The sequence below is a fragment of the Physcomitrium patens genome, chromosome 20 (assembly GCF_059467195.1).
Source record: "Physcomitrium patens ecotype Gransden chromosome 20, ASM5946719v1, whole genome shotgun sequence".
NCBI lineage: Eukaryota > Viridiplantae > Streptophyta > Bryopsida > Funariales > Funariaceae > Physcomitrium > Physcomitrium patens.
The window spans coordinates 16,782,839-16,809,247 of record NC_143429.1 but is presented as its reverse complement, the minus strand read 5'-3'; the positions used below and the strand labels follow the sequence as shown (position 1 = coordinate 16,809,247).

At 32.4% G+C, this 26,409-nt stretch overlaps 1 protein-coding gene across 1 annotated transcript; it reads right to left on the bottom strand.

Annotated features, from left to right (window-relative positions):
• Nucleotides 1-541: 541 nt before the first annotated feature.
• LOC112272947 (mannan endo-1,6-alpha-mannosidase DFG5) lies at nt 542-1,597 on the bottom strand. Its single transcript, XM_024501154.3, has one exon. The coding sequence runs from the start codon at nt 1,595-1,597 to the stop codon at nt 542-544; it is 1,056 nt and encodes a 351-aa protein (XP_024356922.1).
• Nucleotides 1,598-26,409: the final 24,812 nt, after the last annotated feature.

Below are 26,409 nucleotides of genomic sequence, written 5' to 3'. Positions count from 1 at the left end.
ACCAACAACAAACACAAAGTCAACATGAGCCTCTTCTCATTAAAAAAAGTCCCACCATTTACATTTAAAAAAATGTCAATTTTTCTTTTATTTGGTATCATCTATGAACTTGTACATATCTATTATAATGTTAATGTTGGTGGTTAGTGGATGATCTAGTGGCCCAAAGTATGTAAATCTACAAAGTCACCTTAGATAACTTGTAGTTTATTTGTATAATCTTCAAAAATTATGATACTAATAGCATTGGATTCCCATCAAACCTGTAGTTTATTTGAATGGTCTTAGAAAATTGTGAAGCTAATAGCATTGGATTCCTTTCAAACTTGCTAATGTCCCTATGCAAAAAAGAACATTTCACACTCACCTCTCTCATTTGTATTTTAGAAACAAGTGTTGTGGGTCGGACAACTAGTCCCAAAACTAAACTTTCACGACTTAATCTCTGAACATTGCAAGAAGCTCCAGTTGAGTACAAAATTAGGAACCCTATCCACATCAACATCCACACCCACATGGATGGATGGATGGATGGATGGAGTTAGGGGGCATTTTGGGTGATGGAGAGGCCACTGGAGCACTCCCACGAGGTGAGCTCCCGGTTGTGTGGGGTGGGGTCCTGCCATTTGGTCCCCATAAGCTTCGTCTCCCGGTTTCGGTTCTTCCAGGCCATCTCTGCATTTGCGCATAACCACTCCTTCATGGTCTCATCGTCTGCTTTCTTCGCATATTTGCTGCACCAACGGGCAAAGATGCCTTTGAAACCAGGGCCATCGTTGCCGTTCCCCTCATTGTTGTCGAGGATGTCTACACCTTTTGACTTTGTTGTCAGGTGCTTCATAGCAAAGGAAGCGGCAAGACGGCAATCGGCAAGGTAGCCCTTGTTTCGAGTGTGCAGGTACAGCATATATGCCGCACCGATGAAGGTGCCTTGGTTATAGGTGTAGGATTTGGTGTCGAGTTTGCCATCTGACTTCTTGTGGTCGCTCACTCGCCCGGTTGTCTCGTTGTACAGGTTTTCACGGGACCACTTCCATAGCTGCTCTGCCTGTGAACGGAATCCGGTATTCACAGTGTTTCGCGCGAGGTACATGGCGGCAATGATGGCCGGGAAGTTCACACATGCATTTTTGGTTTTGACAGGATCATTGTACTTCCACCAAAGACCACCGCCCAACGAATCGTCAAACCCTCTTCTCCAGACCTCGTTGAACTGCACTTGCGCTTGATGAAGGAACTCCTGGTTGGTTTTGCCTGTCAGCTCATAGCCTCGTACCAGGGCGATGACCCCCCACATAATGTCGTCGTTGAACATGTTCCAGGAATGCCAATGGGGGGTGCCGCTCACGATTTGGTTGAGCCCATTCACAAGTTCGGTGATCATCCCCTGGTACACCGTTTTCATAGGGGAGCTTCGTTTTGCAGCATCTTCGAGTGCTTCGATCTGCTCGCACGTCGTCCAAAAGTTGCCTCGCCCAGGTTTTCCGCGCTTCGCAGTATTCACGCAATAGTAGCCGACCAGATTCGAGTCCTTGTTATAAAAGGCATTGTTGTATGCCTCAATTGCCGAGTTTTTACTTTCTTCGCTGAACGGCATCGCTAGAAGCGTATTGCCACTGACGACAAGCGTGTGGTGAAACAAAAGCAAAATTAGGACCACCATCCACATTGAGATAACAGAGCCCATCAATGTGGAGGAGAGAATGGCGCAGAAGGTGAAAACAATGACACAGACAATTACAAGCCAACAAGAACGATGGACCCCAAATTGGAGAGACTAAGAATCCCTCAATTGCTGTTTCCAATGAGTTCAATGTTGTGCATGTACTGATTAAAAGACAAGCTACCACAAGCTATTAAACAAAGAGATTGACAGGAGTTTGTAACCCGTTTGCGAACAGTTACTTGAGTTTGTCTGAAAAGGATATAGCGAACCTCAAGGATTCAATGGAGGGGAGTGCACTTGATCAATGGTCACGTGCAGGAGTAAAGTTGGTCCAAACCCTCACCCTCAAAACGCTCCAAAAGCTGGTACGCCAAGCATGTGATGTCCAATGAATTCGTTCACAATTTTAGGATGACCTTCAGCAGGACTATCTCAAAAGCGCACACGGGAATCGTTTGAATCAGTGGCAGAGAAGTAAAATAAGCTAAGGAAGATTGGACTAGTATTGAATGAGCTCATGCGAATTAAATAGCGGTGCCAGTTATGAGGTAAATCAAGTCACTGTTGCGAAGACAACACCATTGATTGGTGCTCTATGCTTGATTGTCTTAGAATCACCACATACCCCACAACCAACGTGTAAGGTAGAGACATCCATATTTAATGCCCACCCCATTGAGGCATTGTAGACTCCCTTTCTCCTACAGTAGAAAATGTTTCTTGTATCAATTTCCTTCACATTCATGCGACATTGTTTAATTTATTGGAAACCGGTTCGTGTACGTTAGACTCCTTCGTTGAATCTAAAACAACCAACTATTGGCAAGTCAAGCACTGGAATAGGAGGTTGGGATGTTTTGGGAGTTGTCGTGGGTGGACATTAGAATAGTATGGTTTGAATCGGTGGGAACCACATGCCAAGTGTGGTCATGGAGCACTTTTTCGCTTTCGAAAATTGCAGTAAATTGAATTGATAGAGAAGAAAATCATGACAAATTTGCAAAGTAAGTCTCTATCTGGCTGTCTTACCTTATTCCAAACTCCGTGGATGAAACAAGTTGTCGATTGCGAACGACGCCCGCTGAGGACGACTGGTTGAGTGCGCCAATAGCGATCACTAAAGTTGCCAGACTTCTTACGTACAACCTCCTATCCCTCCACTCAAACACTTATCACAAGTCTTTTGAAAGCGACGGCCACCAGATTTCATCACCAGAGTATTCCTCTACCGACAGCAAAACGGGGGTCGCCGTAGAGCCAAAGAAAAATACAAAGAAACGAGGGATAAGATAAATGGTTGTCAACTAGATCGTGAGTTAACCAGCTCCTCCTGCTGATCTCAAGATGAAGCAGATCCCTGGAACGAAGCTCCCCAACGAAACAAACTGGGAGAAGCCACACTGTTCTTCTCCCGTCAAACCCTACCAGTGCCTTGGGCGGAGCAAAGATTCATTCGCTGAGGCAACAATGAGAGAACCGGACCGTCACCGAGAACTTTCGGTACCGTGCTGCAAGTGAAGTCCCTCATTTAAATCCTAAACCTGGTACATTGTGCCAAAAACAAATTTGTTACAGAATACTCATACTGCCTCACACACCAATATAATATCCGGATATCTGCGGATAGTTATGTCTAGGTGGTGTACCATGATACGCAAATGTGGTGGAAACGCTTATGCTGACGTCCGGTTATTTCACCATCAATTTGCCTGATGCCGCGATCGAACATATGGAAGTCAGAGTGTCTGTAGAGTCAGAGCCTGATTGGGTGGGCTCGTCTCCTCCTGCCAGGCGCGCATTGACTCTCTTCCGAACTGGCAGATGTTGGCATTATTTTATACTAATTCATATCGAGACATATCTTCCGAGAATTGGTCAAGGTGCTACACCCAAACTTCCCAGAAGAATGACTCGCAGTTCCATTTCATTGCATTGCAGGCACCGACCAAGACTGAGTAACCAACCGTGTGAGCCTTCAGTATTTTAGGTTCTTTTTGCCGAAGCGAATTGCATGAAATTAAATGTATGATTATGGACACCATACCGATCAGGCAGAAAGCATTTACAGTGGGTAGGACTTTTCACTCTGGGCCAGGATCATGTGTCAGCCAGAAGAAGCGCAACATAATATTATTCAAAACCAAAGCCAGTAATTTGCAACGGCATGATGATTGAGAACTGTGGACACGTCCAGGAGTATGTTACAAAAGTTGAAGGGTGCCATTTGATGCGAGATTGTCAAGGTGACCACAGCTGAGAGCCAGCCTCCAAACACCAACACATGGAGTACAATTGCATAACCTCTTCAGTGTACATGCCAGCGGTTGGTTAAGAAAAGAAATATTTTCTTCAGAATATGCGTGAAATGATAAACATTTTGTGTATTAACATATGAAAAGAAAAGACCTCTTTTGGAAGCCTTTGCCTTTGGTAGTATGAATACATCATGTAATGGACTAAATTATTATTTTGGAAGCCTTTGCCTTTGGTAGTATGAATACATCATGTAATGGACTAAATTATTATTTTATTAGAAATCTAAATAGGTTGGCTTATATCTATTTTTTGAAATTATAAAAAGTGCTAAATTCCTATTTTTAAATGTTTATTTAAAGAAATTTTTTGATCCATTTTCTAGTTTTTATATTTTATATTTATTTTATATGTAGCCATGTCTTTGAAATGGACTAAACAAAAAATTCAAGAGCCAAATTTATTCATATCATGTAAGAAAAAAGATACATTCCACATCATCTTTTCCTCTTTAGTATTGTAAATCATGAGCCTAATATCACACATTTACAGGCATTGACAATTGAGAGCTATACTCTTTGTCTACATTGACAGGGCACCAAAGTGATATTTAAGTATATAGAAAATTAAATGGTGGAAGAAAAGAACAAAGAAATGAAGATTAATAAAGCTTTTGGATGAATGAAGCTTATCTTGATGATGTGAATATGTTACAACAACAATAAATAATAATATTGAAGTTTACAACATCCTTTCTTATTCATGACTTTTTTTATTCTTTAGTTTCATAAAGATGTCTTCTACTCAATTATTTTCTTTTGAGACAATTTTTTTCATACATGATCATCATTCAAACCTAACAATAGTAAGAAAATTACTTTGACTAAATGTAAATATTATGAATATGTCAAATATACTCAAGACACTCTATTAATCTATATAATCACAAAAACTTTCTATATGTAGAATTATTGTTATTGTTGTTATGGCTTCTCATACTTGTATTTTATTAATTCTATGAGTAAGTATTGGATTGGACTTTTTTTAGTTAATGGCAGCATTGAATGACAATATGGAGGTTGTAATCATCAGATCTCTTCAACAAAAAAATAAAAAATAAAAAATAAATTTTAAAAATTAAAAAAGTAGGATCCTATATACAAGTTGTAGACTTTAGTTGTATCTTTTGAAACTTCTAATTATAGCAGCTCTTACAATGATAAAAATGAATGGAAAGAATATTTTGTACATCTTGGCCTTTGGTGTGACAGTTGCATGAAGAAGAAGAATCTAAGAACACCTGATTTTAAGCACAAGGTTTTTAAAAAGGTACTTTAAGTTGATAGGTGATAAGCTTCACAATGGATTAAAGATAATTTTTTGTGAATGATTTATTTGATTGGTTACTTTATAAAGGCATTAGAATTACTCATACTACCCTTTTAATCTAAGTGAAATTTTTATGATGCAAAGGTTTAGTCAAAAAAAATTATTTGTTGTATTATAATAGGAACAAAGATAACTTCTATATGTCTAGCTTGTGCATGTTCTCTAATCAATTGGCATTGGATTTCAATATGTTTTGTCCATGCATAAAATATAGGATTTTGAACTTGATGGATGCATGACTAATTATCACTAAAATTAAGAGTAGTATGTGAGATATCAAGGCCTACCTTAGTTAGAAGTCTACATAAGTATGTAAAGCCTTTTTATGCATTAAATAATACTTTGTATTTTGCTTTTGTTGTAGATAGAGATGCAATAGGCTAGAATTTCCTTGACCAATCTATTAGATAGTTTGTAGATTTAGAATTTAAGATTTTAAATTAGTTAGATGTATGTAACAACTATAATGTAGAATGTTTAGTGTCTAAATTCTTCTATCAATTAACATTTGTATTATTCCATAGTACTTGATCTCTTTTTAATAAGCAGAACAAAGCAAAATTAATTGCTCTCTTCAAATAATGTAAGATTTATTTTGCAACTTTTTAGTGACTCTTTTATTGTTTTTTTATAAAGCAACTCATATAATTTATTTTATAAGAGATGTTTGATTTTGTATAAGTATCATAAATTAATCTTCTTATAAGTGACTTATACAATTATAGATCTATTGATTTAATTCCTATTACTTTTTTCAATCTACACGTAAGATCTATTAAAAAATTTATTACATTATATTATATTATTCCAAACTTCTTCAATAATTTGTTATTATAATATTTTTATTATATGCATATCTTAGTAGAATGATGAATTATTTTAGTCCCAAGGTATTGAAATTCTTCTCCAAGCTCTATCATTTCAAATTTAGTAGTTAGATTTCTTTAGAGGTCCTTAATTATTTTTTTTGTTGTAATCAATAATGAGTATATTCTCTACATAGATCAAGATAATAATAAATTTTTTATAATTTTTTGATTAATAAACATTTGAATCTAACTTACTCTTCTATAATTCATGTTTGAGCAGATAAGTATTGATTCTTCTACATACATAGTGCTTATATCAAACCATATAAGATTCTATTTGATCTACATATTTTAGATGGATTGCTAAATTTGAGAAAGTCATGTAGAATCTCTATAATTATTTTATCTTTGAGGTATTTATTCAAAAAAGTTATAATAATTTTTATTTATTTTATAGTCAATTCAAATTTTGTAACTAATATAATATTGTCACGAATTTAGAATACTGAGTGGAAATCTAAACAAGAAGCTCAAGAAGAATCGACAAGAATTAGATTAATCATATGAGTACATAAACAACACTAGAGAGGTGAGCTAGAGCTCTAAGAGGTGTGCTTTCGAGACTAAGGATCCCCTCAATCTCGACTCCTATATATACTACAAGCTAAGAAGCTTCTCAAGTACCTTCCACAAGCTAGGAAGCTTCTCAAGCAGCTTTCACGAGCTTGAAAACTTCTCAAGTAGCTTCTACAAACTACAAAGCTTCTCTAGAACCTTCTAAAATCTTCTATAATTTCCTAATGTATGTCCTTGACATCACCCTCCTTTTTAGCTTCGAGGTCTTTGAGAAGCACTCCTATTATAGGTCAATACCAACGTACGAAGTTGAAAACTTGTCGCACAGTATCTGCAATATACTCTAATTATTGCTCACACAGCAAGTAATTCATTGGTCCTTGTAACCAACGATAGTATCCTATGCCTTTGATTTCCGGCCAGGCATGAACTTCCGTGTCTTCATTGTAAAAATGCCTTGCAAATACTTCTTCGAGAAGATCACCATAGACAAGTTCTACCTCAAACACAATCATTAGTGACTTGTTATTATGTATCTTCCGTTGTCTTTGTGGTATAAGCGGTTTTTCATCTCGAGGTTGTCTTTGTGAGATACTTGGTTGAGAGGACATGACTGGTATGATATCTATCTCTTGGCTATCCATATCAGACTAAAAAAATAAGCACTAAACATGAAATAATGGGCTCAGGTTACAAATTTATAGTTTCTAACTATGTCTTTTAGAGGTTCTTTCTCCACCTTCTTTGTAAGGCCAAGGATTAAGAGGCTTCAAAGAGAAGGGACTTCACTGAAAAACTTTCATCAAAAGGACTTAGGTTTTTGAGGATAGTATCAATGAAACTCCTATACCCTTTACGACACATTGATAAGATTTTCCGCTCCTTCCCATCTGCGTTCACTGATATCATAGCCACTCCAATGCACTATGTACTTCAATTTCTCCCACTTATGCCACGAATCTAGTACCTTTTCCACCTGGTATTCCTTGTCATTCTCAATTTCAATACTAGGTGGCAGATATTGCACTCTTTCAAGAAAAGATGATTCTCGATAAGGCTCCAATAAAGAAACATGAAAGACTCGGTGTACTTTTATAGCAGTCAGTAATCCAAAACAATACGCCACTAGATTTATTACTTCTTGATGACAAATGGTCCCAATCTCTGTTAGTCCAACTTATCACATTGCTATTTGGTTTTGATATTTTATCAAAGCAGCCATACTATATCTCTAATTTTGAAAGTAGGTGCTTGATTTTGAAATTTATCTGTGGATGACTTATAAGCTTTTTGGGCGATTTGTAATTGAAGCTTCAACGTAGTTTGAAGCTCCGATAGTTGTTTTATAAATCCTTCAGCTCTTGGGTTGTTATTGGTTGACGAACTCAACAAATCAAGCTTTGGATGATATCCATAGTTGAAAAAGAATGGTATTTGTTGAGTTGACGCATGAAGGATGTTGTTATATGAAAACTCGGCTAACAATAGATATATAATCTAATCATCTTGCTGATAGTTGATGTTGCATTGTAAATACTGCTCTAAAGTTTGATTCACCTGTTCCATTTGGCCCTTAGTTTGAGGATAGAAAGTCGAAGAAAGCTTGATATCCACCTTCAATAACTTAAAGAGAGATCTCCAAAACTTTGATACAAATTGGGTTCTTCAATCTGATACGATATCATCTAGTAAACCATGATATCGATACACACTATCAAAGAAAAACCTTGTTGTGTCTTTGCTTAATGATGTTTTCTTGCAAAGAACAAAGTATGCCATTTTTATAAGCCGATCTACCACAAAAAAAGATGTCAAATTAATTCGATAGGAGTAGGTTCGCAATGAAGTCCATGAAAACTAAAGATCATGGCCGATGTGGAATAGGCAATGGCTAAAGAAGACCATAAGGATGATGTTGAGGATTCTTAGATCTTAAATAAATATCACAAGAGAGGACAAAATCCTTGACATCCTTCCATATTTGGGGCTACCAAAAATCTCAGAAAATAAGTTCCAAGGTCTTATTGAATCTAAAATGTCGCACAGCTAAAAAGTCGTCTTGAGATTAGAAAACTCGGAATTGTGCTGGTCCCTTTGGAATATACAACTGCTCCTCAAAGTATAAAAGATCTCCTTCCACCTTGAATTTGTCATTATTGATACGTTGCGTGATATCAAGGGCTATAGAATCTCTAATAGTTGTAGTATGTATTTGATTGAAGAAGTTAGCATCAATTGGCACTATAATAGAGCAAAGCCTCAATTATTTCGACTTCAATAATGTGATACATTGTTGATCAAACGCTGCTTCTCTAGCCTTTGGCACTAGATATAATCTCCTTGATAATACATCGGATAGTCTTTGTTGCTTCCGAGGCTGATAAGTAATAACAAAGTCAAACCTTGATAGCAATATATCTATTGAGCTTAACAATGATTCAGAACTCAAGCCGACATAAAGTACTCCAAATTCTTTTGATCTGTATATACAGTCATCGGATGCACAGCTCCTTCGAGAAAGTGATGCCACTCTTGCAAAGAATCTACTATTGCAAGCAGTTCTTTATCGTGGATCTTATAGTTGATCTAGGCAGTAGAAAACTTCCAAGAGTAGAACGCAACGTGATGAAGCTTCTCATCTATGCCTATCTGCGAGAGTACAACTCTCATAGCAAAATCTAAAGCATCGGTCTCCAAATAGAAGGCTTTTGTAAAGTCCAAATGTACTAAGATTGGAGCCATAATAAATGCCGTCTTAAGATCTTGAATTTTTTTTTTGCTAGAAGTCTTCATTCGAGCTTGTCTTTATATGTCAATCGAGTGAGTGGAGCAACAACTTGAGAATAATTCTTAATGATGATCTGATAGAAGTTAGCAAAGCCAAGAAAGCATTGTATATTTCTAATCATTTTTGGAACTTCTCATGATATGATTGCTTCTACCTTCTTAGGATCCATCTTCAAGCCTTTTGTAGTTGCAATGAATCCTAAAAATTCCATCTCAGTTTGGTTAAATAAGTACTTTTTCAACTTGGCGTAAAGTTCTCACTTACGAAAGTTTTCAAGGACCAGACGAACATATTTCTCATACTCTTCTACATTCTTCAAAAATATCAAAATATCATCTAGATAGATGACAACAAAATCATCAAGGTGCTCCCAAAAGATGTCATTCATCATGTGTTGAAAGACTACTGAAGCATTGATAAGACCAAAAGGCATGATATTATATTCAAAATGGCCATATCTTGTATAGAAAGCTGTCTTCTATTTGTCTCCTTCTTTGATTCATACGAGGTTGTAAGCTCTCCTTAGATCAAACTTTGTAAAGTTTCTTGCACGTCCAAGTTACTCTACAAGACCTGATATCAAGGATAATGGATAATAATTCTTCTTTGTCACCTTGTTGAGACCTCGATAATCCATGCACATCTGCAGCGAGCCGTCTTTCTTCTTCACAAATAAGATTGATACCCCAATTGGCGACTTTGAATGACGAATGAAATTCTTGGCTAGATTTTTGTCAATGTACTTCTGTAACTCCGCTAATTCTATTTGCGACAAATTGTAAATTAGGCCAAAGGATGATTGTGCTCCATCTTGTAAGTCTATAACTTAATTTTATGGTAGATGCTTCGGTAGCATGTCGACATTTTTCTTTTGAAACATATCTTCAAAATCTTTATATTGCTCTAGTATATTTGCTGTCAAAATCTTTTCTCCGCTAATTAAAGTTGCATAAATGACAAACAATGTGCCTTCCTTGGATGATGTTACAAACGCTCTTGTTCCAATAAATAAGGATTTTTTGATTTGGAATCTTCTAACATACTTACTCTTGGAATATTTTATAGGAAATGTCATCCTTCGTAACCTCCAATCTATGGATGGATTATGCATTTCTAACCAAGAAAGACCAAGAATAATAGGATTTAATGGGGTTCTAATAATATTAAAAATAATAGAATTACTATAGTCTTTAAACTTCACCTCTATAGGTTTTGATTCATAGGTGACACTACTAAACAATAAAGGTCGTCCATCTATTACTTCTACATAGATAGGTTTAGGTTTTTGTACTAGAAGAATCTCGTGATCCTTAGTAATTTCTTCATCTAAAGAGCAAACAGATGCTCTTGAATCTAATAATACTAAGGTTTTTAGTTTCTCAGGGCCAAAAGATAGAAGAATAGTAAAGCAATGGGCAGGCTGAGCGGAAAGAGAGGAACTTGATAATTATTGTAGTATTGAATTGTCCAGCCGCACGGTCCCTATTATGGTTGGGCATCTTTGTTTTCTTGAATTAGGGCATCTTGGTCCTGATAATGCATCGATTTTGCTTCTTAGGGTAGTTTCTAACTCTATGGCCTTCTTCACCACAATATAAGCATAGTCCTTCCTCCATACATTACTTTTTTTCTTCTAGAGTTAGGGATTTGATAGATACCACAATAATTTGCATGTCTTCTATCTTTGAATGTGAATTCAGGTTGCTTGCTGATATAGTTGGAGCATAGTGAGTTGTATATTGTCTTCAGCATTGGTCTTGGTGATATTGGAATAGGTGGTTATCGCACTTCACAGCTTTACTAATGACTTTATTAAGCGTTTGCGGATTGAGAAGAAATAATAACAAATCCTTCATGTCATCTCTTAAGCCCCAATAAAATTAACTCATCAATGCTTCCTCGTCCTAGTCGATGTCGCATACTAATTCTCTGAAATCTAATACGTAGACTGATGCAGGGCGTGCTTTTTGTTGTAGCAACCGGATCTTTGTTATAGTCCATCGTGCCTTGTCATGTTTGCCAAATGCTTTTGCAAATGCCTCCAAAAAAGTTTTGAAGTTGTTCAAAATTGACTATCTTTTTTTAAACAAATGAGCAAACTATGATGGAGCTTGCTCCATGAATAAAGTTCCAACTAGTTAAACACATGACTCTTCCATTGGATAGCGTTTGGATTGTAAACTTATTATCAATCTAATTTGATTGACAAAACCTCAAAATTTGGAACGCATACCATTGAACTTGTTTGGAAGGCTAATTCAGGGCTCCTTTTGTTATAAGACCAATAGTCCTTATTGAACTAGATGCAAAGTTGCTTCTCTTGATGCTTAAGCTTGAGGCTAGTGAATCCCCAATTGTACCATCCCGGATGTTCCATCATTATGAAGTCTTGCAATGATTCCTTCAATCTCTATAGTTCTCTATGATAATGTAGAAAGAGCATTCATAATGGCATCCAACTTGGACTCCAAACTTTTAGTCATACTAATATCTTGACCTCCATCTATTCTAAGAGAAGGAAAGAAATGACTCTATAAGAAGGCATTATTGGTTTAGAGGATTGTACTCCACAACTTCTAAAACACCTTTAAACCTTCAAGAAGAGGGATAATCCACTCTCTCTAAGAAAGTTAAGACTCCAATATTATAATAGAAGAAATATCAATTTAGAGGAGGGTATCTAACAAGAAGGAATTAGCTCTGATATGAAAGATGAGTGTATTCTTGATAAACTATCACGAATTTAGAATACTAACTGGAAATCTAAACAAGAAGCTCAAGAAGAATCGACAAGAATTAGATTAATCATATGAGTACATGAACAATAATAGAAAGGTGAGCTAGAGCTCCAAGAGGTGTGTTTTCGAGACTGAGGATCCCCTCAGTCTCGAATCCTATATATACTACGAGCTAGGAAGCTTTTCAAGCAGCTTCTACAAGTTAGGAAGCTTCTCAAGCAGCTTGCACGAGCTTGAAAACTTCTCAAGTAGCTTCTACAAACTACAAAGCTTCTCTAGAACCTTCTAGAATCTTCTACAACTTCTTAATTTATATCCTTGATAAATATTATCTTATATAATAAACAATCTAACAATTAGAACAAAATATCCAAAAAATCTATATATATTTTTTTGTTCAAAATTATATATAATTAATTTTATTTTTAAATTGAGTATAATATTTAAAATTATCTTACTTGATTTTTATTTATTTTTATTTCTATTATTGTTTACTTACCTTTAAGACAATCTAAAACATCCAAAGTTTTATTTTTAAAAATTATACTTTAGAAGAATATCTATTGCAAGCTATTAATTTTAATAGATATACGTGCTACATATTTATTATTCTTAATTGCTTTTTGGTATGATATAGGTTCATCTAGAATCTCCAAAATTAAGGTTTAAAAATCTTTTAATTTTATGGATGATATTCTTAGTTTAGAAGAATATCTATTACAAGCTAGTCCATTACTTTTATTTATAAGAAGTAAACTTTATAAGCTATGGATAGAAATGGGTAGACGTGGTGATATATTTAGATGGCTCTATCAAAGATTGTGTATTTTTAATTTAAGGCTTATTTGGAATACTATAAAAGTTATTTACAAAAGTGCAATAGATTTTAATAATTCAATGGTTGGTTCTATAATCATGCTTTGTAAGCTATCTTCCAATGTTTTATTACTTTTGATTGTAAAGATAGCCTTTGATTTTACTAAATTCTAAAATAAGTAATATTAATCTATTTTTTATATCAAAAGTGATATTTGAATTTAACATAATTTTTTGTTGATTGGATCATAGATATGGCAAATTTTGCTTTCATAATTAAATTCTAAGAATATGTACTTTGAAATTTTGATGTCCATTATTTTTTTCTTTTTTAAAAAAATATGCTTGTAAGTTATCTAATCAAAAATCTAAGATGGTTAATACTAGGAATATTATTTATATATAATTTTTTAAGTATGCATCCTTGATTCATTTGTAAGGGACTAAAATTCACAAGATAATTTTTATGTGAAACTACCTCTAGCCACAAGTATTTAAGTATTTTCACTTCATATGCCATGTTTTTTTTTCTTTTGATAAGAATTCTATTGCATCTTTTTATTTAGGGTTTTTAGAAAATTTAAACTTGGTCTATGTTTTGTTATGGTTGAAAGGTATGTATTAGTTTTTAAATTATTTCATTTTTTTGATAATATTCAATAAATTTTTATAAAAGATATTCATCAATTTGTCTATTTTCAAATACTTAAGCTTGTGTCTTATTTGAGATTAAATATGCTCCTTAAGTTTGTAAAAATAATCAAATTTATATGCTATATTAGTAAAAAAAAAAAAAACATCTAATTCTTTTTTAAATAATTATTGATAAAAATCAAAATATATTTTGATCTTCCTAAAAATTGTTTTAATAGTCATATACAATCAAAATATATTCTTTTACCAGTCTTTAAAATTTAAGTCTTTTAGTATTTAGAATATGTTTACAATGTTGTCTTTGAATAAGGCAACGTTTATAAATATGATGATATAAATCAATTCTTATCAATTTAATAATTGTGTGATATCTCACATGTTGTTTTATATTAAAGAATCTTGAGTGTCCAAAATAACAATGCCATAACATTTGTTTGTTATCATGGCTTGCATTATATATTTAAAAAGTATTAGAAAAACTATACAAATTATTTATTATGTTTTTATGTTGAAGTGCTTCAATGTAGTTTGGATTAAGATTTTCTAATATTTAACAATGTAATTTTGAAAACAAGACCTTATTGCTTGTATCAGCTAAAACTACTATAGAATTTAAGTTCTTGAAGATCAATACATACTTGATATTAATGAATTTCATTTCTTCAAAAGAAGTTTTAACATAAGAACTACTAGAGCCTTTTGTAATGTGGTTATCTCACCTGGTTATTTAAATACCTTGAATAGAACTTCTTGGATTTAAATTGTCAAAATTTTCTATATTAGTAACTACATAATCAATGGCTCTACTATTTATATATCATGGTGTATTATTGTAGCATTCATTCATAGCTCCATTAAAAACTTTAAAAGTATTTGTAAGAGAGAGTGTTTATATATATATATATATATATATATTTATACTTTTTTTAGATTAATTATCATCATTAGTAATATAATTAGACTTACTATAGTTGTAACAAACTATTAGATTTGAATGTAATCTACTTATTCCAATTTATATTCTTTTAGCTAAATATTGGCCAAACCTTTGAAAGAAGTGCCTATGTCTTGGAAAGAATAGATAATTACATCCGTGGCTACCTCAATTCCAACCTTATCTTCTACCTTCTTGCGACATATTTTAATTTGATTGTTGTTATGATTGTAAGTAGCTGAGAGTACTTCTTCATCTCCAAGTTTTTTTTCTTCATTATTTCTTTTCAAACAACTATCAACAATAACATTACTTACTAGATTACTAAGCTCTCTTCTAAAGTAGTTCTAATACTTTGCTGTAAATCATGAATCTAACATCACACATGTACATGCATTGACAAAGAGATAAATTATATATTTGTATTAAATTATAAATTATAAATTTATAAATTATATATTTGTATTAACAAGGTTGTAAAGCAGTGTTTAAGTATATAGAAGATCATATAGTAGAAGGAATGAATGAACAAATGAAGATAAGAAAAATTATTGATGAATAAAGCTTATTCTAATGATGTAAATTTGTTACAACAATAATAACGAGGAGCATTGAAGTTTACAACATTAAGACCTTTAGACTTATTTTCCTAAGTATAAAAGCAATTCAAAGAGGCTTCTTGATTTCAACTAATCAAACCTTAAAACCTGAAGTTCTAGGAAAAAACCTGACCAAGAAAAAATATTATGAAATAAGTGGGCAATGATTAGCCTGGCGAGATCAAGACTCAGTCATTAAATGGTGAAGGAGGAGATTATGCATTTTTGGGGACCACAGGAAGTCCGTTAACATAACAATATCCTCAAGACCTAGACCATGACACTGTTGTTCCTGAGTCAATTATTGCACTAATTGAGTTCGCTCCATCATCAAATGGTGATGAAAGCCCTACCTCCGAACCAATGAGGCAAAAGGACAAACCTTTTGTAGCACATGGTGTAAAAGAAGAGACTTCCATTGCACATGATAAGAATGAGGAATGAAGAAGACAAGGGAGGTGATGCCCTCTCCAAAATCCGAAAAAGAAGACCAAGAAACACCAGAAGTGGCCTTAGAGGCAATGGCATCTCCTGCTCTGGTAGCTTAAGAGAAGGTTGCTTCTGAGGTAGGCCCTCCCCCGCTCTAAAGAAATACTGCTCTTCAGCATTCCGCATCCGATTTTGTAGAATTTGTTGAGGAGGCTGGAACCACTAGCACCAGCTGCACTTGTTGAGGGCGGAGAAGTCAGTGTCTCAGAGGCTGAGAGAAGTATACTGGTTTAGGATGATAAGATTATAAAGACAAAGGATACAGAGTCTACTTTCCAAGAGCTTGTTGGGAGGCAGTCTTTGCCTTGTAGACTCGAAGGAATGGTGAACCGTTTGCGCAGCTTCTGGAATGACAGCTACACTCTGCGATGGAGAACAAATGATAAAAATAAAAATAAAAATAAAACTCGTTTTGTTGGAGGTCATAGACAAAGAGATATACGTGAGAGGAATGCGCAACATGCAGCTGAAGTGTGATGCGATTCTTTAGCTTTACTAGTCGATAGTCCACATCGTTGCAATTTGAGGGATAGCACGTGCTAAAAGAGACAGAACGAGGAAGCCACCATAGTCTTTCGTTCAAACTTACAACAAGTTTGAAAATGATGGAAATTTCATGAAGTAAGTACAACCTTTTACGTCTCAGACTGAGTCGGATACTGCGACTCATGCCTTCATTGAGATTAGGATTACCTCATGAGTTGGAACCACCGAAAGAGAAGGAATGGTGAACCATTAGTGCACCATGTAAAGCGAGTACCCGAATTTGAAGCCAGTGATCAGAACGAGCTGGTGTACTTATTGGAGCTGTAGAGAAGTCTTCGGTCATCGAGGTTTTTTTTATCAAAGAGATCAGCAATTTAGAGAGCTGGGCTTGTTTGATGAGTTTAGTTGAGGGGAAAAAGAAAAATAAAAAATAAGTAAAAAAAAACTTCTGGGTGATAGCGAATTGCTGCTGTGCCTTAATCTACAACCTCCATTTTATTTGACTTTACATTTTAAGGTACGTTTTACTCAACTTTTCTACTTGATCTTGTCTTTTCTTTACAGATTTATTTATAATGAGTGCTTCAACATCTTCAACTGCTTCTACTTTGGTTCCAACTATTACCACTACATCCCAACATTTTCAAGCTCTTTCATTTCCACCATTGACTATAGATAGAAATAGTTATCTATTATGGATAAAAATAGCAAAAACAAATTTATTTAGAGAACAACTCTCGGATGCCATTATGTTTGAAGAATCTCCTATAATAAGTATTTTTATACATCTTACTATTCGTTGGAAAGCACTTCTTCTCCTTTGTTGTCGTCTTGTACCTGCATAATAATATCAATATTTGGAAATAGAAGATCCTGCAGAACTTTGGAAGAATCTTAAATCTAGATTTGATCATCAAAAGACCATTTTTCTTCCACTTGCACGTCATAATTGGACACATTTACGTGTCTTGGATTTTTCAAATTTAAATGCTTTCAATAGTGAAATATATAGTATTGTCTCATAGTTACGATTATGTAGACAAAGTATTTTTGAAGAAGAAATGATTGAAAAAACTCTCTCTATATTTCCTCTTGTATCTACTGTGCTTGCACAACAATACAGGAATATGAAATTTCAGAGTCATTCTGATCTCATGTCCTATCTACTTCTTGCGGAGAAGCAAAATGAGCTATTCTTGCGCAATGCAAAAGCTCGTCTTATTAAAACTATAGTTCCAAAATCTCATACACTTAATATTTCAAAGTCTAAGAAAAAATTATATAAACATGGGAAACATGCTCATAAGTATCAGGGTAGTCATAGTCATGACCATTTCTATCCATATGGAAAGAATAAACATTCTATTATTAATTATAGTAGAAAATTAAAATCAGAGATGCATTCTTGCTATAAGTGTGGAATGATTGGACATTAAGTACATGTGTGCCGTACTTCAGAATATTTTATTAAAATATTCTAAGAAAATAAGAAATTGCAAGTTGAGGCTCATGAAGTTCATACCATAGATGCGTCTATGGATTCAATTGGTGTTAATGACTTAGAGACTTATATGAATGATAGAACCTCTAATGATTAATCAAATGATGTGCTCATTGATTTTGCAACAACACGTACTATATTGCAAGATAGATGATTTTTTATTGAAAAATCTTCAACTTGACAAACTAAAAATATGATGACCATGGTTGGAGTAAATGCATTTTGTTTCCAAGAAGGCATAACGATAGTAAAATTACCTACGGGTTCTATCATAAAATATAAACATGTGATGTTTATACCTTCAGTATGTTGGAGTCTGATCAACTACCAAGATGTACATATTAATGGTTATCACCTCTCGACCACTACTTTAAATAGAAAAGAAGTTTTGATTCTTGCAAAGAACCATAAAGTTTTTGAAAAAGCTTTTGCTACAGAAAATGGTTTATACCAAATTGTGATTTGGCCTTCTATTATATATAATTTTGCATCATCTATCACAGAGAGTCGTATTTCTCTCTGACATAGACGATTGGGACATCCAGGATCCACATTATTTAGAAAGATCATTCCATGTAAAATTGGGCACAATTTAAAGCGTGCGGATGTAGGCTCTATGGAATTATGTTGTGCATGTATCCAAGATAAAATGATTACTTGGCCTTCAAATTAGAAACTTCCACAAGAATTACCACCAATGCTTAAAAGATTGCATGGTGATATTTGTGGTCCTATTAATCCAATATCAGGACCATTTTGTTATTTTTTTGTCCTTGTTGATGCATCAGGTAAACAATCACATGTTTCATTATTATCAACTCGAAACATGGTGTTTGCCAATCTTATATCTATGCTTATTTGTTTTCGGGCATATTTTCTTGATTATCCTATAAAAACATTGCATATAGATAATGCAAAAGAATTTGCATCAAAGTCTTTTGAAGACTATTATACTGCAACAAGAATTGAGTTGACATATTGTATTCTGTATGAACATGCTCAAAATGGACTTGCAGAGCCATTTATAAAGCGTATACAACTCATTACCCGGCCACTCCTTCTTCACGCAAAATTACCTACATCTATGTGGGGTCATGTAGTTTTACATGCTGCACTATTAATATGCGTCTATCCTTCTTCTCTTGAAATTGTTTCATCACATGAGCTCATTTTGGGTTATGTTCCAAATGTATCTCACTTATGAATATTTGGTTGCCGTGCTTGGATTCTAGTACCAGAACCTCAACGGTGTACCATTGGAGCTCATCGACAAGAAAGCATATATGTTGGTTTTGATTCACCAAGCATTATTTGTATTGTTGATCAATCAACTAGCATATTATTACGTGCACGTTTGCAAAATTATCGTTTTGAAGAAAATGTATTTTTATCTCTTCAAGGATGAATATTCAATCATCAAAGAAATAAAGTATTCATATTTAAAGTACCAAAAATATTTACAATGAATCCCGATGCTATGATATTTTTGGCAGAAACTGAAGTTGCTAAGATTTTGCATCTAAAATGGATCGTGGATGAAACACCTGATGGCTTCAATGATGTATCTAAAATTACAAGAGTTCTTATTAATGAGGCTCACAATGCACCTGCTCAGATTGTAGTGCCATTGACTATAATACCTCAAGTTATAACAACAACAACTAAAAGAACTCGTGGACCAAATAAGCAACCATGTAAGAAGAAAGCTATAAAATTAACTAATCCTGATATCATTTCTCAAGAAATTGTCAGTCAACTTATAGGACTACCAATTCATGATGACATATCCATGCATAATGTACCTTCAATTCCTATGAAAAATAATCTTAGAATTGGAAGGAATAAGAACAACTTCAGTAAAAAATTATCTATTCTGTATTGTGCTACAAATGATATTTGGGACAGACCATCTATTACGGTAGATGAATCATTTGCATATATGATTATAGAAGCCCTTTCTTAGAAGGAAGACGATCTTGAATGTCAAACCATCGAAGAAACGATGCGTCGCTCACATTGGTTAAAATGAAAAATTACTATTGATGAAGAGTATGCCTCTTTGCGTAAGAAAAAAGTCTTTGGTTTGATTGTAGACACTCTTACATCTCACCTTATCGAATATAAAATGATATTAATACACAAGCGAGATGCTTTAGGCCAAATAACCTGCTATAAAGCTCGTCTTATTGCTCAAGGATTTATTCAATGATTTGGCATTGATTATGAATCCGCATATTTTTCAATCATGGATTCAATTACATTTCGATATATTATTGGAATGATAATTCATGCCACCCTGGAAATGCATCTGATGGATGTAATAACTGCATATCTATATGGTTCTCTTGATGCAAATATTTATATAAAAGTTCCACCTTGCTTAGAAACAGGAACTCCAAATCGACCCACTTTAGGACAATATCATGGTATTAAATTATGTAAGGCCTTGTATGGTTTAAAACAATCCGGACGCATGTGATATTATCATCTTTGAGATTATTTAATTACAAATAATTTTATAAGTGATCCACTAATCCCTTGTTTATTTATCAAGCAAGATAAAACTGGTTTTGTAATCATCGCTGTATATGTTGATGATCTTAACCTAGTAGGCACTACATATGCATGTATTATAGCTACTAATGTACTTATATGTAAATTTGAGATGAAAATTCTAGGAAAAATAACTTTCTGTATTGGTCTTCAGATTATGCATCTAACAGATGGTAGCATTTTTTTCTACCAACTAACGTATATTAGACAAATCTTGCGAAGATTTAATATGATTGATGCTAATCCATTGTCGTCACCAATGGTTGGACGTGGTGATGATGGTCATAATCCATACTGTCCATGCAAAGAGGAAGAGGAAATATTGGGAGATCAATATCGATACCTTGCAACAGTTGGAGCACTTTGTATTTAGCTACATCTACAAGACCAGATATTGCATTTGCAGTTAGTGTTCTTGTAAGATATAGTGCACGTCCAATTCTATGACATTGGAATAGCATCAAATATTTATTATATTATTAAAAAGATATTGAAGACTTAGGATTATACTACACACAATCCACAGATCCAAAATTGGTTGGATATTGTGATGCAAGATATAAATTTGATACTACAACAACTAAATTTCAAACATGATATGTATTCTTAAGACATGGGGCTGCAATATCATGGAAATCACTGAAACAAACAATAACTGCAACTTCATCCAACCATGCAAAAATTATTACCTTACATGAAGCATCTCAAGAATGTATTTGGTTACAATCAATTGATAAATTCATTCAAACAACCCGTGGATTTTTATATGATGATTCTTCAACTATCTTGCATGAAGATAATAGTGCTTATATTGCACAAATGAAAGTTGGTTTCATTAAAGGCGATAGGACAAAGCATATTGATCCAAAGTATTTTAGTTATTCCCATGACTTGATTACTGATCAAGCACTTATAATTAAAAAAATTGAATCTACAAATAATCTTGCTAATCTCTTCACCAAAGCTCTCTCATTAAGCAACCATCATTGACTTACTTATGGCATTGGTATATAGCGACTTATTTTTCTTGAATAAGAAAGTTAATGAACTCTTTAAATAATTAAAGAAAATGATGTTGTACTCTTTTTCCTTCATCTATGGTTTTGTCTTTAAATAAAATAAGATTTTCTTAGATAAGGTTTTAATGAAGCAACAATTGTTGATCTTGTAAGATCACAGAAAAGTATAGATTATAATTCTATATAAATTTATATTATGTAAATATTATGATGAGCGAGGAGGACTGTTGAGATCATTAAATGTAGCCGACATTCTCCATAATATTTACTATAGACTAGATTAAATACTGTAGCTACAGTATTTAGAATCTAGTCGAGAAGTATTGTTTATGCTCTCTTCTTTTTTCTTCTTGTATATGAAACACAACCAGATGAATAGATTTTTAAGTGTCATGCTCTCTGTCCTTAGAAACCCTCTTGTGTGTATGACTTATTACTACTCTTGTGTGTGTATATGACTTACTATTACTCTTGTATCTTTCGAGACATTCGCAACAATTTACAAACTAATCTCCCTTTTCTCTCCTACAATTGCTAGTATCGTCAAAAAATAAGCTAAAGTTAGTAAGATAGATGATTGCAACAAGCGGATGACATTGATGAAGCAATCGATGGCAATATAGAAAGTTACGAGGTATTGACATGCAGAAAGGCACAAAAGGATTTTAGTCCCTCAAGTAAGTTTAGTTATTTATTTATTTATTATAAGTACAGAGAGGTAGGAGCAAAGCAGGCTAAGGGAAGGCAGATGTAGATCAAAGATAGCACAGAGAGGAGTGAGCTAGAGTTTTACATTGTTGCAAGTATATTATGAAGTGGATTCACCTCCATAACAAGCTTCAACAATAGATAGTTAATTTAGAAGTTTGACATATTGTCTTTTTATAAATATTGTATTCCAATAATTTATAAACTTTTGGCTTTTATAATAGACATAGTTTGAATTTTACGTAAGTAGAAGTAATCACTATAGATATTCAAATTTATTAAAATCTAGAATGGATACTTACAAAAAGTTAAAATTTTTAAAAATATAGGCCATTGAAATATTTGTATTCAAAAAATCATTATTTTTAGAATTTTTATATTAAGAGATTCTTATATTTTTATACATCTAATTCTATTTTTTAGATCACAATCTTTGAGTTATTTCAATGACATGTATTTTAAAACAATTCTACAAACTTAGTATCTTTAAACACATTAATGTCTAAAAAAAAATTGTTGATCTTTTCTAAATGTTAACATTCTTAAGGACATGAACTTAAATAAATTTCTAAAGAGAAATCATACTCATGTACAACTAAGAAATAAAAAAATATATATATCAAGAAGAAATATAATAACTCACAAAAGTTTTCAAATACCTCACTTTTGGAACTAATCTTAATATTGTCTCTTGCTTGTGGTTGATTAAATTATTGCCTTGCATAAAACATATCTAAGATAGTTCTAGTTTATTTATAGATATTGATTATATTTAGTATATATTTAAGCCTCTTACAATTTCTTCTTGAAAAAAAGTTGTTAAACAACATGTGGAAGTTATCCACCATAAATTATTTCTATACAATAAAGTCCATCAAATTACATTTTATTTTAGGTAGTTGATATATTAAAAGATAAAAATTTGCATACCAAGGTGTTGTAATATAATAGTATCAAAGAGTTCAAATTCCAAAATATGTTGGTATATCTATAAATCCATGATTCTATTAATTTAGTGGAGGTTGTCCACATCCTTGTAATTTAAGTATCTTAAAACCATAACATTTTTATTTCCAATCTTCACCATGGTTTTAATAATTTTCTTATCAAAAGTCTCATTGGGCCACATTGAATACTATTATTGTCTATTTGATTCAAAGGTGTTAAATACTCACTCGTCTAACTAAATTACCTTTGTTCAATCATTGTCCTTTTGAACTTTATACTCTTTTATGAAAAAAACTAGTTATTTTTACCATAATAATAATTCTTTATTTTTCAAGCTTTGATGTATAAATTTGTTCAACAAATTTAGATAGATGATCTTATGCACAATGCACACTATTCCAAATGTCATTTGGTTTATTATTTTTTTAAAGATGCAAATAATATTTTGCTTATTGAATTCATTCAACAAGTCTAATTGACCATAGTATTACATCTCAATGTCCAAAGTCCTTCAAACACTTCTAGATCTTAGAGATAATATTGTAGCAAATATCAAATCATTTTTTGATTTTTTTGGTACAAAAGATCTACTTCTTTCAAAGCAATTAGTACAATGTACTTATATTAAGTAATTTTAGACATACTATAGAAAGTTAGGATTGGGATAGAGATGAGTTGGCAATAAAGAAGTATAACGAGGAAAAACTTTGTAAAAAAAATTATTGGATGAAATTTTCAAAAGTTGTAGAACATTCTTTGTAAGGATATGCTTAGAATAGACTATGGTTATTTATTTAAGTTACCTTTTAATGATAGCAAGAAATAAGACACATGGAATGCATAAGTTCTGTTTACCTTCTGATCTTAGGATGCCTCCCTATCAAGATTTGATACAAAGCATACTTTGACACAAGGTGTTTCACAACTTTTGTGAATCATTGTACATACATAAAGCAGAAAAGATATTAAAATGGTTAATTTTAAGCATTAACAACTAAAAGATGTTGAATGAAGATTAAAACATAAGAAACATGTCAATAAGACAAAAAGTTATCTTGATCTTACTTAAATATACACTAATTAACTAAAAAAACCATGTAAAAACCAAAAAATGCAATTAGTGCAATAATATTAAAATTAGAATTTCTTGTATCATTATTTTATTTAAAGTTTTGTATTTTTTGCAGATGACATATACTTCCTTTATTTCAAAAACAATTCTTCTTGCACACAATGATCATTGAGAGGAACAATGATAATATTTTATAGGGCGTTTTCTTGATAAATCCAAATACTTCTTTCCTTTCATTATATTTAATAATGCACCTTTTAGGGATATTCTCAAATATTTATTGTAGTAAAGTTCAAAAATATCTAATATTTTATAACCATCTTATTATAAATCCTACTTAAGCTTATATATATATATATATATATATATATATACGTACATATATACAAATTTAAGAATAATAATAAAAATAATAAAGAAATTGGAGTGGCACCACCTTCTTTGAAATATCCTCTGGCCGCCATCAATTATATTCTTTAAAAAAAAAAAAACAAAAAAACAAAACCGAAGAAAACCGAAGAAAACAAATCAAGTTCTTTTTTCAAAATTTTAAAGTGATTTCTATAAATATTTTAAAACATAAACAGAAATATAAGTTTGACTATTAATGTATTTCTAGAACCATTATGAATTCTTATACCTGTTAGAGTGGATTTTGATACTTTATATTTTATATAGTTAATTCAATTCTAGCACATCTATATTTAATTTTGATGTTACATTTTTTTTTAATACCATGTTGTATTATATATAACTTGAAACTTAATCCTTAGAGAATAAATACCCATAAAAACATGTTTACTGTATGTATTTTAAAAATCTAATCTAATTAATACACAACAAATTCTGTAAGTATGAAATTAAGATAAACTTATTTACTCTTCTTGATTCATTTCAAGTTCTTCTTGAAGAATAGGAAAGCTAAACATATAAAAAATAAATTTTGTACAATTTGGTGTACAGTTCCAAGTCAAAAAGCTCAACTTTTCATTCATGATATTTTTTCTTTTCTTTTTCTTTTTATAATTGATGATTTTCTGCAAGCCTTTTTTAACTCAGTATCTATCCTTTTGTAATTTTAATTTTATTGCACAAATTGATACCAAATTCAAGTATTATAGTTTTGAAAATGTTGACAAGAAAAAGAAAGATACCAAATTAAACAATATGGAAGACTTTCCGAATGTTTAACATATCATAAGCTTTAATTAATTAATTTATTTGTTATTTTTCAACAGAAAAAAACTAGGTAACTATTTGATTTTTATGTAAGAAAGTGATGAAATAAAAAATCAAAGAATTTTAAGACCCTAAAAGAAATAAAACCTCATAATTTTCTTCATTTTTTATTTCTTTTAATTCTTTCAAAAAGGACAATATTCAGAAATTGTTGGTATAAAAGACATGGATTTGGTTTTCATGTCTTCAACCTAAATATCATATAATGGGACAGTATATATAAATATATATATATATATATACACACATTGAACTTTACACAATGTATCTGCAATTCAATCTCACATGCACATCATCTAAGGTTGCATACTATTGTGATTGCATATTGTGAGGCTATTTTTTAAACAAGTAAGTAACAGTTTACAGTGTGTTTTATCTGGGAAATTATGGTAAATAATCAAAATGTAGATTAATTAATTAATTAATGATAAATATTTTTAACTTGGATCAAGGTTCAGACAAACATTAGACAATGCAATTTTATTTAATTTTGGTTAATTATCACATCAGCACAAATGAAGTGGTGGTCAAGATTGTTACATTTGGAGCTGGTAGACAATGTTAAAACACAGCAAAGGTAAAACATGGAGATGTGTAGAGGTGAGGGCAAAATGTATATCAAAACATGACCTGTGTAAAAATAATAAATAAATAAAATCATTCATGAATTTTGGGCAACATTTACTACTTTTTGATGTGCCCATGTGCATATCCACAATTGTATGTGTAAATTTGTGTGTGTAAATGAAGAACCCAAAGTCAAGGGAGAAGAAGAAGCTAAAGAGCTAGAAGTAAGGAAATGAATAGTTATCTATCAGGTCAAAACTAAGTATGTGATGCAAAAAGTAAACAATATAACCTTCAAGAATGAATTTATCTCTAAGACCTTGTAGCTCTATCATCAATATCCACCACCCATGCTTGCCCCTCCACAACATAAAAATCATTACCAATCTTGTACATTACATATTAACTTGCCTTTTAACTACCTTGTTTGTTTCAAGTAGCAATGTTATAATATAAATATTCTATTACCTAAAATATCAAAAATAGGTATTTTGTTTTAAAAAATCATTTGTAGAATTTTAAAAAAAGAATCATGATTATTATTCAGGCTTTATGTATAATTCATACTAATTAAAGGAGAAGTTATTTTTAATGATTTAAAGGTA

Coding starts and splice junctions, on each gene's coding strand:
- LOC112272947 (XM_024501154.3), bottom strand. CDS start 1,597: ATGCCGTTCAGCGAAGAAAGTAAAAACTCGGCAATTGAGGCATACAAC.